Here is a 15616-nt window from a genome sequence, read left to right as displayed (position 1 = left end):
ATATGAGTGAAAGAAAATTGACTCTTACTGAGCCACTGATATATCTAGAATGGTGTGGGGGGGGGACCCATTTGGGTCTGTGGGCACATGCAGAATTTTGATTGTGCTGTAGGCACCAATCACAAAATGTCTGCTATGGAGAATGGAACAGGAAGAATTTAAAAGTTGGATTAAAAATGAATCCTTTTCTATTTGCCTGATTTTTGCATGCCATTTTCCTCAGCCCACCATTAAATCACAGATCTAGCACTTGTCAGCGCCACCATAGTAGAATACATGAAGAGCCAGTGTGCTGTAGTGGTTAAGAGTGGTAGACTCGTAATCTGGTGAACCAGGTTCATGTCCCCGCCCCTCCACATGCAGCTGCTGGGTGACCTTGGGCTAGTCACACTTCTCTGAAGTCTCTCAGCCTCACTCACCTCACAGAGTGTTTGTTGTGGGGGAAGAAGGGAAAGGAGAATGTTAGCCGCTTTGAGACACCTTAGGGTAGTGATAAAGTGGGATATCAAATCCAAACTCCTCCTCCTCCTCCTCCTCTTCTTCTTTGGAGTAAATCATCAAACCAATGACTGTGTAGTGAACCTTCCCCAAACCAATAATAAATTAAAGCTGACATTGGTGAATTTTACAATATATGGCATTTTCCCATGTATAAGATGCCCCCTGTTTTGGGGAACTTCAAATTAAGGAAACACCCCTCAGCACTACCCGTGTATAAGACAAGCCCCAATTTTAAACCTAATTTTTGGGTAAAAAAATCGAGCCTTATATACAGAAAAATACAGTAATCTATATACGTACATCAATCTGGTGCTTGCTGGACCCATTATGGCATAAAAACATGGAACTCAGGCACACAGTCTTATGCATCTTTATCTGTATGGACATAGTGATCAGTTATTTGATGGTTGTTTTCAGGGAATTCCTTTTAACAATCATGAGGATCTGTGTGCTGGATCCATGTTTTTCTGTTGTGGCATTCTGGGAAACACTGAAAATGGTTTTTATACTAGTGCAATTCACAGAAAGCAATGTCAGCTTTAATTTGATGATGGTTTGGAGGACATGCCTTTTAGGAATCATGAAGATCTGTGCCATGCTGGCCCCCATGCCTCCCCTTGTCTGTATTGCTATTGCGAAGTGAAAGGAGGATGTCCAATCAGAGGAGATAGGGGGCACATTTAAACCTTATGCACAGGCCAGAGAGCAAGGAGGACCTGCTTGGAGCACATAGAGCAGAAAGAAAAGTCTCCAGTTGTCCAATTTTTGTTTCAGTCAGTTTGGGTCCTCTTGTGTGCACTAGAAAGGCATTGGCAGACACGTGTTCCCTCTTCAGTGGCATGTTTGGGACTTAAGATCGTGACTATTATAAGATGCCCTGTGATTTCATTTTAGTATCCAGTAAAGACTAATAACTGAGATGCCAAGAAACATTAAATAGTTTAAATTGTAACTATCTTAAAAGAGAGGGGAAGCAAGGTGGGGAGAATGAAAATTAGTCCACAAGCAGAAGCATATATATAACTTAAAATGGCATAATGACATTAATCAGTGCCAAGTATTTCTCTCCTGCTTCCAGGGAAACATGCCAAGAAAGCACAGATGGAGGTATATTTTTCAGAAGAATGGACAGTAACATTTACATTCAAGAGGCATAATACCTTGCTTTTTAAAATATTGTTGTGCCTCTGGGAGGCTAGACTCAAGTGTATTGTTTACAATGGGTCTCTGAGATGAGGTACTAAACTTAACTTTGGAGTATGGATGTGCCTCTTGTTTATCTCATTAAATTTGTTAGCATGTGAGTGAGCTATAAGATTTTCAAAACTACAGGTTTCAAACTCTGTTATGTATTATTCAGCATAATTTAGTAGCTTGCTAAAAAATTAACAATTTAAATAAGGCACTATTGCTGTAGCGGCAGCTGAAGCCTACATAGCTCTAGGATTGCCTGGGAGCAGAGGCATCTGGCTGCAGATGGTACAGAGCTAGCTGTGGAATGGGGGTGATGGAGTGGTTGGAAGGAAAGAGTGTGCTTGAGTTTGGCTACTCAAAGCTCTGCTAGGGTTCTTGTACTGTTTAACGTTTATTTTTTCAAAATAGTTACTATATAAGGAGGCCTGACAGAAATAAAATATAGTGGATCCAATTAAGATGATATTGTGGAATACGTTTGCATAAAATATCTGGATAATATTGCTTGTAAGATGAGAACATTTTTGATCTCCTTGAGTGAGATGGTTGTGGGTAGAACTACACATTATGAAAAACAAGAGACTGTCACTGAAAAGAAGGATCCCCATTTCTGCTTTTCTCCCCACTCTAGGCCAAGGATATCCTAGCATCACCATTCTGTATATTTCACTGACTCAACAAAACAGCGGCCAGTGAGATTAAAATGGCATGAGGGAATGTATGACAATCTCAATAATAGTACACAGGAAAGGTTTGAATGTAATACAAACCCATAGTTTTGTGTTAGAAGAATGAGCTGCAGTGAGCCTTGCCTTCATGTGCTCCCACTCCCATACCCACCAACACTTCTCCGATGAAAATAGGGGTGTCCTAAGGAAAAGTGGGATCAAATCAGAAACTGGGATGGCTTCTGTAAATCCAAGACTGGCCCTGGAAAATAGGGACGCTTGTAGGGTCTGTCCTCCGCCTTTGGTGTTGCCACAAATAAGAGTTTCCAAACTTTTGCTTCCATTTTAGATTAACTGCAGAATGCTATGTTGTTTGAATCTGGACAAACAATAGATAACATTATCTATGATTAGTCGAGAAAAGCCTATGTTAAACCATATTTTAAGATATTTTAGGATAGATTTTCATAGTAAGAATGAGTCCAAGTGTTGTATGTCAAAAGCTTCTTTAGCATCTCTTCTTGTTACTTACTGGCAGGTTTGTCATTTCAGAGTCAAAATAAAGCTCATTCAACCCAAGCATACAGCAACAGCAGTATCAAGCCTTAGGTCAGCTTTACCACTTGAGACTGGCGCAGGACAGTCTAATGATACTCATTCTGCATTTTTGCCAAGTACCATACACTGACACAGTAAAGTAGAAAAAATAACGAGTTGACAGTTGTATGCCATAAATTCATTTGTTTTGTTTTTAAGCATTGAAAAAGCATATTTGTGTTTATACCTGTACTGCTGCTACATTCAGTTTAGGTCCCACCCCTCTTCCCAAAGGAGAAAATACTTAAGTATTTTATTATTATAGTCTATATCACGCTGAAGCTTTAAATCTAATTGGGTTAATGACCACATTAGGGGCTCTAAGCAGTTTACTTCTAACATACTGTACAGATCACATGCCTAATTAAAATCACTTGGATCCATAGAAAGTTCTCTAAATGATAACATATCAGGCTTGGATAGCAGAGGTGGCTGCTGCCTAATTGTGCAGGGTACCTTTCAACAGTATTCAGCTAATGTATCCTGTTAGTGCAAGGATTTCTGCTTGTGCAACAGGACTCCCCCCCCTCCTTTCCCTATAGGTGCACCACACACTCCCCACATCTGCTCCAAAGCATTGCTGGAACCCCTATAAGATGTTCAGGGTGTGTGAGAAAGGAAGAGGGCAGAATTCCCATTGTATTAGAGGAAATCCTTCCACTGACAGGACAGTGACGTAATGCTACTTTGGATTCAACACTATGCGTTTTAGCTGACCTTTGGGTGTCAGGCTTATGCCAGGAGAGGGTGGATAAACCTCAGTGAATGTGATGAGTGGTTTATTCTGTGTTGGTCAAATTGTTCTTTTAACTTGTTTTGACCCTTTAGGATAGAGTTAGAGTTTGCATCCTTCTGTCTTGGGAGACAGTGGAGTGCACCTCCAGGGGTGGAGTCAAACCACTGGAGAATCACATCACCTGCTGTGGCTGCAGAGACCGGTAGCTTGTAACTGCTGCCCCCTGCATTGTTTTTGTTGCATTAGCAGCATTGAAGTGACTTCTCCAGGCATAGCTCCTAGGCTAGTTCTGGTGAAGAGGAAATCCCATATTTGGGTGTTTCCTCTTTTTAGGTTGACAGCAGTTGAAAGATGCTATGAATAGGGCACCTACTGGGCAACTTAAGAACTTCAGGCCAGTGGCCCCTCTAGTACAGCATCATGTTCTGACAGTGGCAAACCTGATGCCTATGGGGAACCAGGATATGAGTGCAATAGTCCTCTGTTCACCCAGAATTCCAAGCAGTTAGCATTTAGAGGCATACCACCTCTGACAATGGATGTAGGCTATAGCTATCATGGCTAGTGGCCATTGATAGCCTCTGTGAATGTGTCTAACCCTTTTTAAAAATCTTCCAAGTTGGTGGACACCACTGCTTCCTGCAGAAACTAGTTCTGTAGTTTAACTATGCACTGTCGTAGTTTTATTATTTTATCTCTCCTAAATCTTTCAAAATTCAGCTTCATTATAGGTTCACAAGTTCTAGTGTTTTAAGAGGGAGAAAAAAATTTCACTATCCACTTTCTCTATGCCAAGCATAATTTTAAGAGTTTCTTTCATGTCACCTCTTACTCACCTTTTCTCTAAACTAAAAAGTCCCAAATGCTGCAGCCTTTCATCAGAGAGGAGTTGCTCCATCCCCTTTATTATTTGGGTAGCCTTTTCTAAGCATTTTCTAACTCCACAATATCCCATTTGAGATGAGGCAACCAGAACTGTTTTTTTCCTTCCACCACAAGGTAGATACCATTTTGTGTGTAGTTTCCACAAACATTATTTTGAGCACTTTATTATTGTTGTGTTCGCTTCAGTGACTCTTCACTCTCAACTTATGAAACTGTAGAAATATAACTGCTTTGCCGTTCCCAGAAAGTGAAAGATGATTTCAGTGAACCATAAACAGTTAGGCCCTAGGGGTAAAATTACATCGGTTGCATGTTTCTAACATGCTGCTTTGGGATAAACATGTCTTAAATCAACTCACTGCTCACAGTCAAATTCTTGTTCAGATTTGCTGTAGAGACTGAAAGACTGATCTGTCTACTAATACTGTGAAGCTTTTGCAATCTAATTTGCATCAATTATTTGCAAAAGGTAACAATGGCTTGTTATATATTCTTGGGCTGTAATCCTGAACATGCATTTTTTTCTTCAAAGAAATGTGTGTAGAAATGTCTGTAGGGTAGCAATTTGTCACCTTGATCTGGAACTTAGCCCACTAGTTTACTTGGCCACCCCCATTGGGACAGCGGTATTGCAAATTGCTTCAGGATATTGTAAATTACTCATGGAATGTGATTCATAAATGAAAATAATAATAATAATTGGGGCTTGTGAGCTGGTGCTAGGAAAATCTAATCTTTTTCTTTTCTTTTTCAAATGATAGTGCTTTAAAAGTTCAGCTGTTTTGGTATAACACCTGAGGAGTGTACTGTGTTTGGATTTGATGCCCTTGATTTGATTTTCAATTGTAATTACTTAGGAACTTGATTTGTTTAGGTTCCCTTTGCAAATTTAAAGCAAGTGGGGTTTTTTAAAAAAGAAATTCTTACGGTTTTCACTGGTCCATAATGCGTTCACTGTATTTTCATCCATAGATTAAGGACCTTATCTATGTAATAATTAGATTTAGTAACCTAGATTTAAGAGATCTCCATTTAAGGCATTCAGAATCCTATATTGAGTATATTATAGATATTATCTGGGAATTCAGTTTTTTTCTGTACATCTTGCATATAAAAGCTGAACCTGGGCTTCTTAGGTGTGATTCTCAGTAATTTTAATGGAACAATTCTAATAAAATGTGCTTAGAAAGCTAGCCAAAGTGGATTTCTTGAACTTCATTTGCTAGCTTCTGTTTCTATGGACAAATTCTAGTCATATGTATATTGGAACATTTTTATCTTCTGCATTTGCTTACAGTCTCTCAAGGTAGTGCTCAAACTAATTCAAGAGTTAGTCATCTACAATATTCATCTTATACTTTTTCAGTTTGTTGTTTTTTGAAAAATGCAGTATTAGCTTATAATATGAAGTGTCATATCTGTTCTGTAAATTTGGATATTTGTGACCGAAGCAAACTTCTTAACAAATCTTCAAAAGAACTTGCTTAACTTCATCTTGTGCTCCCCTCAGAAAATACAAAGTCAGTCATTCTCCCCCTTCCACCAAGAGAAGGCAGGGTAGATCTCTTTTTCTGTTTAGGCCACCTTTGACCTGTTCCTTCTCTGTTCAGTGAATAAAGATCTGCTGTCAGTGTGGCTCATGAACTGGATGTGCAGTGACAAAGGGAGATTGTTTTAGGAGAGTTGCTTATTGAAGCTGATTTGAAAGTAGTTCTTAGCAAATGCTATTCTTGTATCTCTGGGTATGTATTATATATGAAATGGTCTTTATCATTAATTTCCAGACTAATAATTTACACAACAACAGAATATGAAATCGCAGAAAGTTATACTCTGTCTCTAGACAAAAAAAATATTTTGCATAGGGAAGCAAGCTTTCTGTCTTTTTAAATTTGTAATTTTTGAAAGAGCAACTTATATGAGCATTTTATGACTGTGTTCTCTTGTAGATCATCACCAAATATGTATATGAACTACTGGAAGAAGAATGCCATTTGAAAAAAGTATACATACCGGTAAGTTAAATATACCCTGGTTTTTTTCAGCATCTTGGGAAATAGCAGTAATACAGTCTGAGGAATTATAATTTATTTTATTTCATAGTTTTTTCCTATGCTGTGCATTGTAAATATCACATGTGCGCATTAGGAACAGTTCAGACACATCCTATTTTGTTATTAACTTGTGTGATGTAGATGGACCTATACTGAAGAAATCTAGGTGGGCTTTTTTAATATAAAAAAGTAAACTCAGGTTTGAATTGGTTTTGAAACTTCTTGGGAAACCATGAGGCAATTATAGTGTCAGTTAAACCTACCTTGCAGGGTGGTTGTGAGGATACAATTGTATAATGATGAGTATGCTGTCCTGTACTACTTGGGAGAAAGATAGGAAAGAAAGATTTTTAAAAATACATTCACAGACTAACTGGGGTATAGACTTAAGTTACAGAAATAGTTTGCTTGACTAGATCATGTGTATATAGATGCCTTCATAATTTCCGCAGCTTTACCTGCCAGTTTGTTCTGAGAGAGGAGGGAGGATGATAGAAATTATGCAAATTTTCTATGTATGTATGCCAGGTTGCATGTTACTTCTGAAGCCTGATCTGAAAGCTATAGATCATACTCTTAATCATACTCGACCTGGCTTGTGTGACGGAGACCTGGGTGCGCGAAGGGGTAACTGTTACCTTACGAGAGATGGCGCCCCCGGGTTTCTCCGTCCTCCACCAGTCACGGACTGTGGGCCGGGGGGGAGGGGTGGCATTATTAATCCGGGAAGATTGTTCTTTCAGGGCTCTACCACCGCCATCGATCCCTGGCATTGAATGTGTTGGCCTAGTGTGGGGCTCCGAGGTGAGCTTGGCTGTCTGGCTGGTGTACCGGCCACCTAGCGCACCAGCAGCCACCCTGTCAGGCCTGCTGGAGGCGGTGGCCGGCTGGGCCTTGGAGTTCCCTAACCTATTGGTATTGGGGGACTTCAACATCCATGCTGATGCCACTCCCTCCTCACAGGCTCTGGACCTGGTGTCTTCCATGGCGACACTAGGGCTCTCCCAGTTTGTTTCAGGCCCCACACATCAAGCAGGCCACACGCTGGATCTGATCTTTGGCGCTGGTATAGATGTGATCATGTTTCCTTCGATGAAGGTGCCATGGTCTGATCACTATGCTATGAAAGCCAGGATTGATGTTCCACCCCCACCCTGCTTAGGTGGTGAGCCGATTTGGGCTCGCCCGCAGAGGCTGATGGACCCTGATAGATTCCGCCAAGCCTTGCGGGACCTTTCTCCCCCTGGCGACTCATTGACTGAGCTTGTTGAGGGCTGGAATACCCAGCTCCTGGCAGCCATCAATGAGATCGCACCTAAGCGCCCTCTGCGACCCCGCAGAAACCGGGCTCCCTGGTTTACTGAGGAGCTCCGGAAAATGAAGCGGGACCTCAGACGGCTAGAGCGAGTATGGCGGGGTGCCCGTGACGGAGCCTCAAGAACATCTTATAGGGTTTTTATGAAAACCTACGAGATGGCAGTGAAGGCTGCTAAGAAGTCCTACTTCTCGGCCTCCATTGCATCCGCTAGCTCTCGCCCGGCACAATTATTTAGTATAATTCGGTCTTTAACGTCCCTCGAAGGACAGCCAAATTTAAATAACAATTCGACACACAGCTGTGAGGCATTTGCGAGCTCTTTTGCGGAGAAGGTCCTGTCGCTCCGCCATGACCTCCCTGCCAATTTGGATACAATAAAGGAACTGGAGGCCCCTCGACTGTCCTCGGGTCCAGTACTGGACCACTTTGACCGGATATCCCCAGCCGATGTGGACAGACTCCTCCGAGCTGGAAAGCCCACCACTTGTCCTCTCGACCCGTGCCCGTCTTGGCTGATTAGAGCATGTCCAGACGAGGTGCGGGCCCCCCTGGGGGATATCATCAATTTGTCCCTTGGCACCGGGACATTCCCAGGGGAACTGAAGGAGGCAGTGGTGCGTCCGCTCTTAAAGAAAACATCATTAGATCCCTTAGATCTATCCAATTACCGCCCAGTTTCGAATCTTCCATTCCTGGGTAAGGTGATTGAGAGAGCGGTTGCTGAACAGCTTGGTAGGTTTCTGGATGAAACATCGGCTCTGGATCCATTCCAGTCCGGCTTCCGCGCTGGTCATGGGACCGAGACGGCTCTGGTCGCCCTAACAGATGATCTTCGTAGACAGCTGGATCGAGGCGGGTCGGGGCTGCTGATTCTTCTAGATCTGTCAGCAGCTTTCGACATGGTCGATCACGAACTTCTGGACCACCGCCTCGCCGACGTGGGGATCCAGGGCACAGTCCTTCAATGGCTGCGCTCGTTTCTCTCTGGTCGGGGACAGAGGGTGGCGCTTGGGGGGGAACTGTCATCCCGCCACTCCTTGGTGTGTGGAGTGCCTCAGGGTGCGATTCTCTCCCCGATGCTTTTTAACATCTTTATGCGCCCCCTCGCCCAGCTTGTCCGGAGTTTTGGGCTGGGCTGCCATCAGTATGCTGATGACACCCAACTCTATCTGTTGATGGATGGCCATCCTGACTCGGCCCCAGACACACTGATCAGATGCTTGGAGGCTGTGGCTGGATGGTTACGTGAGAGCCGGTTGAAGTTAAATCCTTCGAAGACAGAGGTCCTCTGGCTGGGACGGGACGATATGGGATTGAGGGGGCAACTCCCATCTCTTGCGGGGGTGCAATTAGTGCCAGCACCGTCCGTCAAGAGTTTGGGTGTAATCTTCGATACCTCCCTCTCTATGGAGGCGCAGATTACAGCTATAACAAAGGCGGCATTTTTTCATCTCCGCCAAGCTAAGCAGTTGGCCCCTTACCTCTCTCGCCCTGACCTAGCCACTGTGATCCATGCGACGGTCACCTCCAGACTGGATTATTGTAACTCGCTCTACGTGGGGCTGCCCTTGAGACTGACCCAGAAACTCCAGCGGGTGCAGAATGCCGCAGCGAGACTCCTTACGGGGTCCTCGCTGCGAGATCACATTCATCCGGTGCTATACCAGCTGCACTGGCTCCCGGTGGAGTACAGGATCAGGTTTAAGGTGCTGGTTTTAACCTTCAAAGCCCTATACGGCCTAGGACCCTCGTATCTACGGGACCGCCTCTCCTGGTATGCCCCACAGAGGAACTTACGGTCCTCAAATAAAAACATCTTGAAGGTCCCAGGCCTCAGAGAGGTTAGGCTGGCCTCAACTAGAGCCAGGGCTTTTTCGGCTGCGGCTCCAACCTGCTGGAACGCTCTGTCACAAGAGACAAGGGCCCTGCAGGACTTGACATCTTTCCGCAGGGCCTGCAAGACAGAGCTGTTCCACCAGGCCTTTGGTTAGGGCACAGCCTGACTCCCTCCTTTGGCAATCCTTACAATACTTTAGTTTATGGTTGCCATCAATTCTGATTTTAATTAATTCTTATGATGTTTTTATAATGTTGCACTATTTTAGTGTTGTTAGCCGCCCTGAGCCCGGCTTCGGCTGGGGAGGGCGGGATATAAATAAAATTTATTATTATTATTATTATTATTATTATTATTATTATTATTATTATTAATGTGTAATGTTTCCAGGATGCCAAATGCTTAAAGTGGCCACCAGTCATTCGGATCTGTCTTTTGGATTGATCCTGGGGTATTTATACATGGACCTTTTAACATTTGAATTCTTCAGTTATCTTAGTCCTTAAAGATAGTTGGCACCTTAAGTTTATTTCAGCAAGCGATAGAAAATTAACCTGAAAATTCATATATAGGTGGCACTTAATCCCTAGGAAATTGGCAGTGATCCCTCCTGGCAGCTCACCATATTGCTGGAGGGGCTGCCCCACATCTGGTAATCATCTCCACATATGGTGGGAATGTACAAAAATCCAGCATTTCTGGGTTTTGCTATTCTAAGAAATTAATAAAATTAACAAAACAGCAATTGGAAGTCAAACCAGAATTAGCTTTATTAAATATACCTCAAGACAACAATCTGGATTTACATAATATAGAATTAATAAGGCATTTATTACAAGCTACAAGACACAATATAAACAGATACTGGAAAGAACTTTCTGGCACAACGATAAACAATTGGTACAAAACAGTTTGGGAAGCAGCCCTGCTTGAGAGATTAACAAATAAACTATGGTTGACACATGGACAGAAAATGAACAATCCTCCTCATCAGCATTTATATCTGATTGATATAAATTTAAACATAAATTATTATCTTCACTTTGAATCCCCCTTTCCACATTATTATTTATTTTATTCCTCTTTTCACTTCCTGAGAGTCTCACGTACAGTGGTGCCTCGCAAGACGAAATTAATCCGTTCCACGAGTCTCTTCGTCTAGTGGTTTTTTCGTCTTGTGAAGCAACCCTATTAGCGGCTTAGCGGATTAGCGCTATTAGCAGTTTAGCGGCTATTACAAAGGCTTAGCGGCTATTAAAGGCTTAGCGGATTAGCGGCTAAAAGGCTATTAGCGGCTTAGAAAAAGGGGGGGAAGCGGGGGGGGGAACGGAACACTCGCAAGACGTTTTCGTCTTGCAAAGCAAGCCCATAGGGAAAATCGTCTTGCGAAGCAGCTCAAAAAAGGAAAACCCTTTCATCTAGCGGGTTTTCCGTTTTGCGAGGCATTCGTCTTGCGGGGCACCACTGTATGTCAGTGATGTCTCATTGTCCTGAAAAACAGCATCCTGTCCTACAGACCATATTGAGTATTAAGATTGGCAGAAGTGGACCTCTTGTAGTTCCACTACCCTTAGAAGTTCAGGAACTAGTGTCCTGGGAGAGGGCATTCTCTGTGGCAGCCTTTAGGTTGTAGAATTCCCTCCCCACATTACTTCGGGCTTCGGGCACCTTTATTACATAGTTTTTGCCATACACTGAAGACACACCTCTTTACTATGGCTTTTCACACTTGAAATATATTTGGGAACCACCCTCCCTATTCCTGTGTTGGTAAGTTGTTTAAAACTTTTTAATGTGTTTTTCCCCCTTAAATTATTGTGATGTTCCCTGGGACCTTGTGGTGAAGGGCTGGTAATAAATCAAATTATTATTGTTGAAAGATGGTTAAAACCAAATTGTTGTTGTTGCTGCTGGATAAATTTAAGATTTTCATTGAGTTACTGGCTTAGTTTAAACTTACACAAGGACTCGTCTACATTCCATGTAATACCAAACCTTTTTCATAAATTGCAAAATCATGTGCATTTCACAAGCTGCTTTTTGAAAAGTCTTGAGTTTCAAACACAGTTTTCCATATTTGGGTGTGATGTTGGCGCCTCATCTTGCTAGCTCATTCTAGTTCCCGTCTAAGCCCCTAGACACAATGTGGGGCTGCATTTGTTGAGTGTTTTCTCTACAGCAGGGGTGTCCAACAGGTCGATCCTTGGGAGCTTTTGGTAGATCACGGTAGATCGTTGGCTCCTCCATCCAGCCCCACCCCTTTGCCCCATCCTCTAGATTACTAGAGCTAAAGTCTGAGTTTTTGCAGCGAAGCTGACGGTCTCAATAGCGATCTCTTGATGAGCGCCTTATTTTATTTATTTGACCTAAGCCCCTAAATTAACAAATATTTCCTCCCCCCAAAAAAGATGCTCAACATTGAACTGAACCCCACCCCCAACAGGACATATCTCCCTAAAAAGGGGATAGATCACTGCCAGATTTTAATTGTGTGAGTAGATCGCAGTCTCTTGGAAGTTGGACGTCCCTGCTCTACAGTATAGCCCTCTCAGTGCCTGAGGATCTTCAGGGAATGCTTTGTTCTAAACCATGCTTTTTTGCACTTGTAAGATCAATAGGGACAAAGCACAAGGCCTTTGCAGTGATACCAACATTATGGAACTTACTTTAAAAGAGAGGTTTTAGGGCTGGCCCTGTTGCATTTTTTAATGCATAGAGATGTTTTCATTGCACCAAATCATTAAGGATTACTGAGGTCATTTAAAATTACTATATTGGCTGCAGCTGAGTTGTTTTATGCTATTTTATTGTTCGAAGATCTTGTGTTTATATTGTGTTTATTCTGTGTTTTTACTGGAGGCTTCCTTGGAAGTATGTAATAAGGAATGTCCAATTAGTAAAAATAAGAGTGCAAAGTAGGAAAGTAGTCCTCTCCAATAAAAAGTCAGTATGCATTAAGATGAATTAATACTCCTGGGTCAAAAAATAATATTGGAAGCTTTATATACGAAGAGCAGTACTAACATAGATTGATATAATAAAAAAAGAATCCTAGACCATAAATCTAATTATGTAATCTTTTGGAAAAAGTAGAAGCAGATATAAACAGTGAATTGTCAAGATACAAATTGCTTTGTACATTTTCAGTGTGATGAGAAATAAATGGTATACTAGCTTGACTTGTCAATAAAGTGTGATTGGACAGTGGTGTGACCTTTTTATGTGTATACTTTAGTGAAAGCTTCATTTAATGAATTACAGCAGTTTGAAGACAAATCGGCTTGAAGAAATGTTTCCAAATGCAATTAAGATTAAGCTGGTAAAGGTTGATTCCAAATGTGAATGGTAAACATATGATGGCTAGTCCATATTTAGATATGTAAACTGAGTATTTTATAATGCATAGCTTTGTTTTCCTCTTGCCCATGCTCCCAAAAATATTGGAAATGGTTCTGTAGCAGTAGTTATCGAGAAAAAGAGAGTAGAATTTGCTCATAATAGGACAAGAGCTATGTACCCTGCCTTGAGCTCCTTGGAGAAAAAGCTGAGATATAAATGAAATTAAACTGACAAACAAATGGGATTTCTCAAAAACTAACCAAATCTTCCATTACCAAAACCTAAATCAGCTGTAATATAAGTATGAATGGGGACACGGGTGGCACAGTGGGCTAGGGCTTGCCGATCAGAAGGTTGCTCAGTCCCTGCTCCTGCCAACCTAGCAGTTTGAAAGCACACAGTGCAAGTAGATAAATCCCGCTCTGGCGGGAAGGTAAACGGCATTTCCGTGCACTGCTCTGGTTTGCCAGAAGCGGCTTAGTCATGCTGGCCACATGACCCGGAAGCTGTACGCCGGCTCCCTCGGCCAATAAAGCAAGATGAGTGCCACAACCCCAGAGTTGTCCACAACTAGACTTAACTGTCAGGGGTCCTTTATCTTTATAAGTATGAATAAGAGATTGGTCTGAGTGCTACTCTTGGATGAGAAATATGTGTTCGTTTCTAACAACCAAACAAAACACACTTTGAATTGAAGATGGAATAAAGAGTAATATTAACACTTGCAGTTCAGGGAATTCACACTGTAATTTACCTTATTTTTTTGCAAATAATTTGGATCGTACGAACTGAAACACAAGATATGTCTCAGATCAATGGTAGACATGGTTTCTAAATCAGTTGAGCTACATTTGCTGAAAGTTTAGTCTTACATTATATTTATCTGACTTTGTAGTATCTATTTCTCATCAATTGCCTTGACAGATCATAGTCTGGATTTTTTACACACAAGCATTCAGTAGCCTGCTGTGCGAAGTAACCAGAACTAAATTCCCCATGCATCTACAATGAAAAGCACTGGCTGATGTTCTGAGAACAATCCCCAGGAGAAGTGACCAAAGCAGGAAAACTTCACAGATGTATTATAAAAGCCCAGGGAAATTTTGCAGATAAAGCTGATCGTTACATACACCATGGTCTACCAAAAGCTGTAGTACTGTATATTGGAAATAATGGGACAATGCCAACGCATAATATAAGCAAGTTCTTAGGGGCTTCATTCTGCCCATGCCCTTAGGTGTACTTGGAAGACCTTTCCAAGTTGGAGCTATGTACCCAGTTATGAATTGATGCTGTGTATGTAGTCTCACACATAGGTGGCCAGTCCTGCAGGCTGTTTTTAGGGAAACTCTTCAGAACTAGTGTTAAGAGCTATGGAAAGGCCATTACTTTACTTCATAGCAGCGTGAGCCCCTTTTTCTTCTTTGTTTTACAACTGCTGGCACTGGGACCCTGATGTTTTTGATCACCATCAGAAGAACAGCATTCCTCAGATTTGTTCTGTGAACTGTCACCAGTCCGCTCAAACAGTCCTTATCTTGGCCCAATGGGAACTTCTGTCTCAGGATCAGGATTATTCATCCTCTGTATTCTCACTATAGTTTGACATGTTGAAAATGCTGCTGCCTTCCCATTATACCCTGCTCATAGCTTATTGATTTATTTAAATAATTTCTAAATTGCCTCTCTACAGCACAGTCTATTCAGTGCAGCTCACAGTGGAACAAGGGCGGATAGAAACTATGAAATGATAAATATAAACAAATGATGAAACATTAAAAAGCAGTTGAAACATCAGTGAAGGCGAGTCAGAAGAAGGCTCACTCAAATAAAGGTGTCTGTCAAAAAGTCAGGCAGTGTCAGGCACCAAGCAAATCTTCCTATGCAAACCTTTCCATAATCTGAGCACTACAGTTGGGAAACCGCCACCGCCACCCCTTGCCTCCCAGAGTGATCTCATACACTCTTGAAGTAGCTTGAAAAAGGAACACCGAAAACCTCTGTAGTGAAATGGAGTTCCCAGGCAGATTCTTATTGGAGAAGGAGATCTGAAGACATCCCAGCCCCAAGCCAACCTATTGAGCTGAGCCTGAAAATAAATTGCCAGTTACCCATGTTGGTAAATGATCAGAGTAATGTGCTGTGATCTACCCCCTGACAGAATTCTGTCGACTTCATTCTGGACAGCTGAAGTTTCTGGACTGTCTTGAAGGGTAATTCCACGTAGAATGTAGTATACATAATTGAAACTGGAATTTCTAATTTGGCCAGACTAGCCCAGATAATAAGTGGGGATCTAACAAGTCCCCATGCTGGAACCTAGATACTTGTGTACTTCTGAACACTTATTTGGACAACAGTGGTGCATTATTATTATTTTTACTGCTTAAAGGAAATAACCTATTCAGTACTGTAATCCATTCTTAACAATGCTTTAAATATGAGCATTTTGCCAAATGCCATCATTTTGCATTGATTGCTTGAGCT

At 42.0% G+C, this 15616-nt stretch overlaps 1 protein-coding gene across 6 annotated transcripts in view; it reads left to right on the top strand.

The window, feature by feature from the left end:
* Positions 1-15616, top strand: part of ARB2A (ARB2 cotranscriptional regulator A) — a 213125-nt gene that overhangs the window by 15344 nt on the left and 182165 nt on the right. For all 6 annotated transcript variants that reach the window (XM_082191366.1, XM_082191369.1, XM_082191365.1 and 3 more), the window contains one exon: positions 6531-6596. In XM_082191366.1, the coding sequence (XP_082047492.1) occupies positions 6531-6596 (66 nt within the window). The remainder of the gene's footprint in view (positions 1-6530; positions 6597-15616) is intronic.

Source organism: Podarcis vaucheri (assembly GCF_965113315.1).
Source record: "Podarcis vaucheri genome assembly, chromosome: 11".
NCBI lineage: Eukaryota > Metazoa > Chordata > Lepidosauria > Squamata > Lacertidae > Podarcis > Podarcis vaucheri.
Note: the sequence above shows the minus strand (reverse complement) of the source record. Positions and strands in the feature narration are given on the sequence as shown.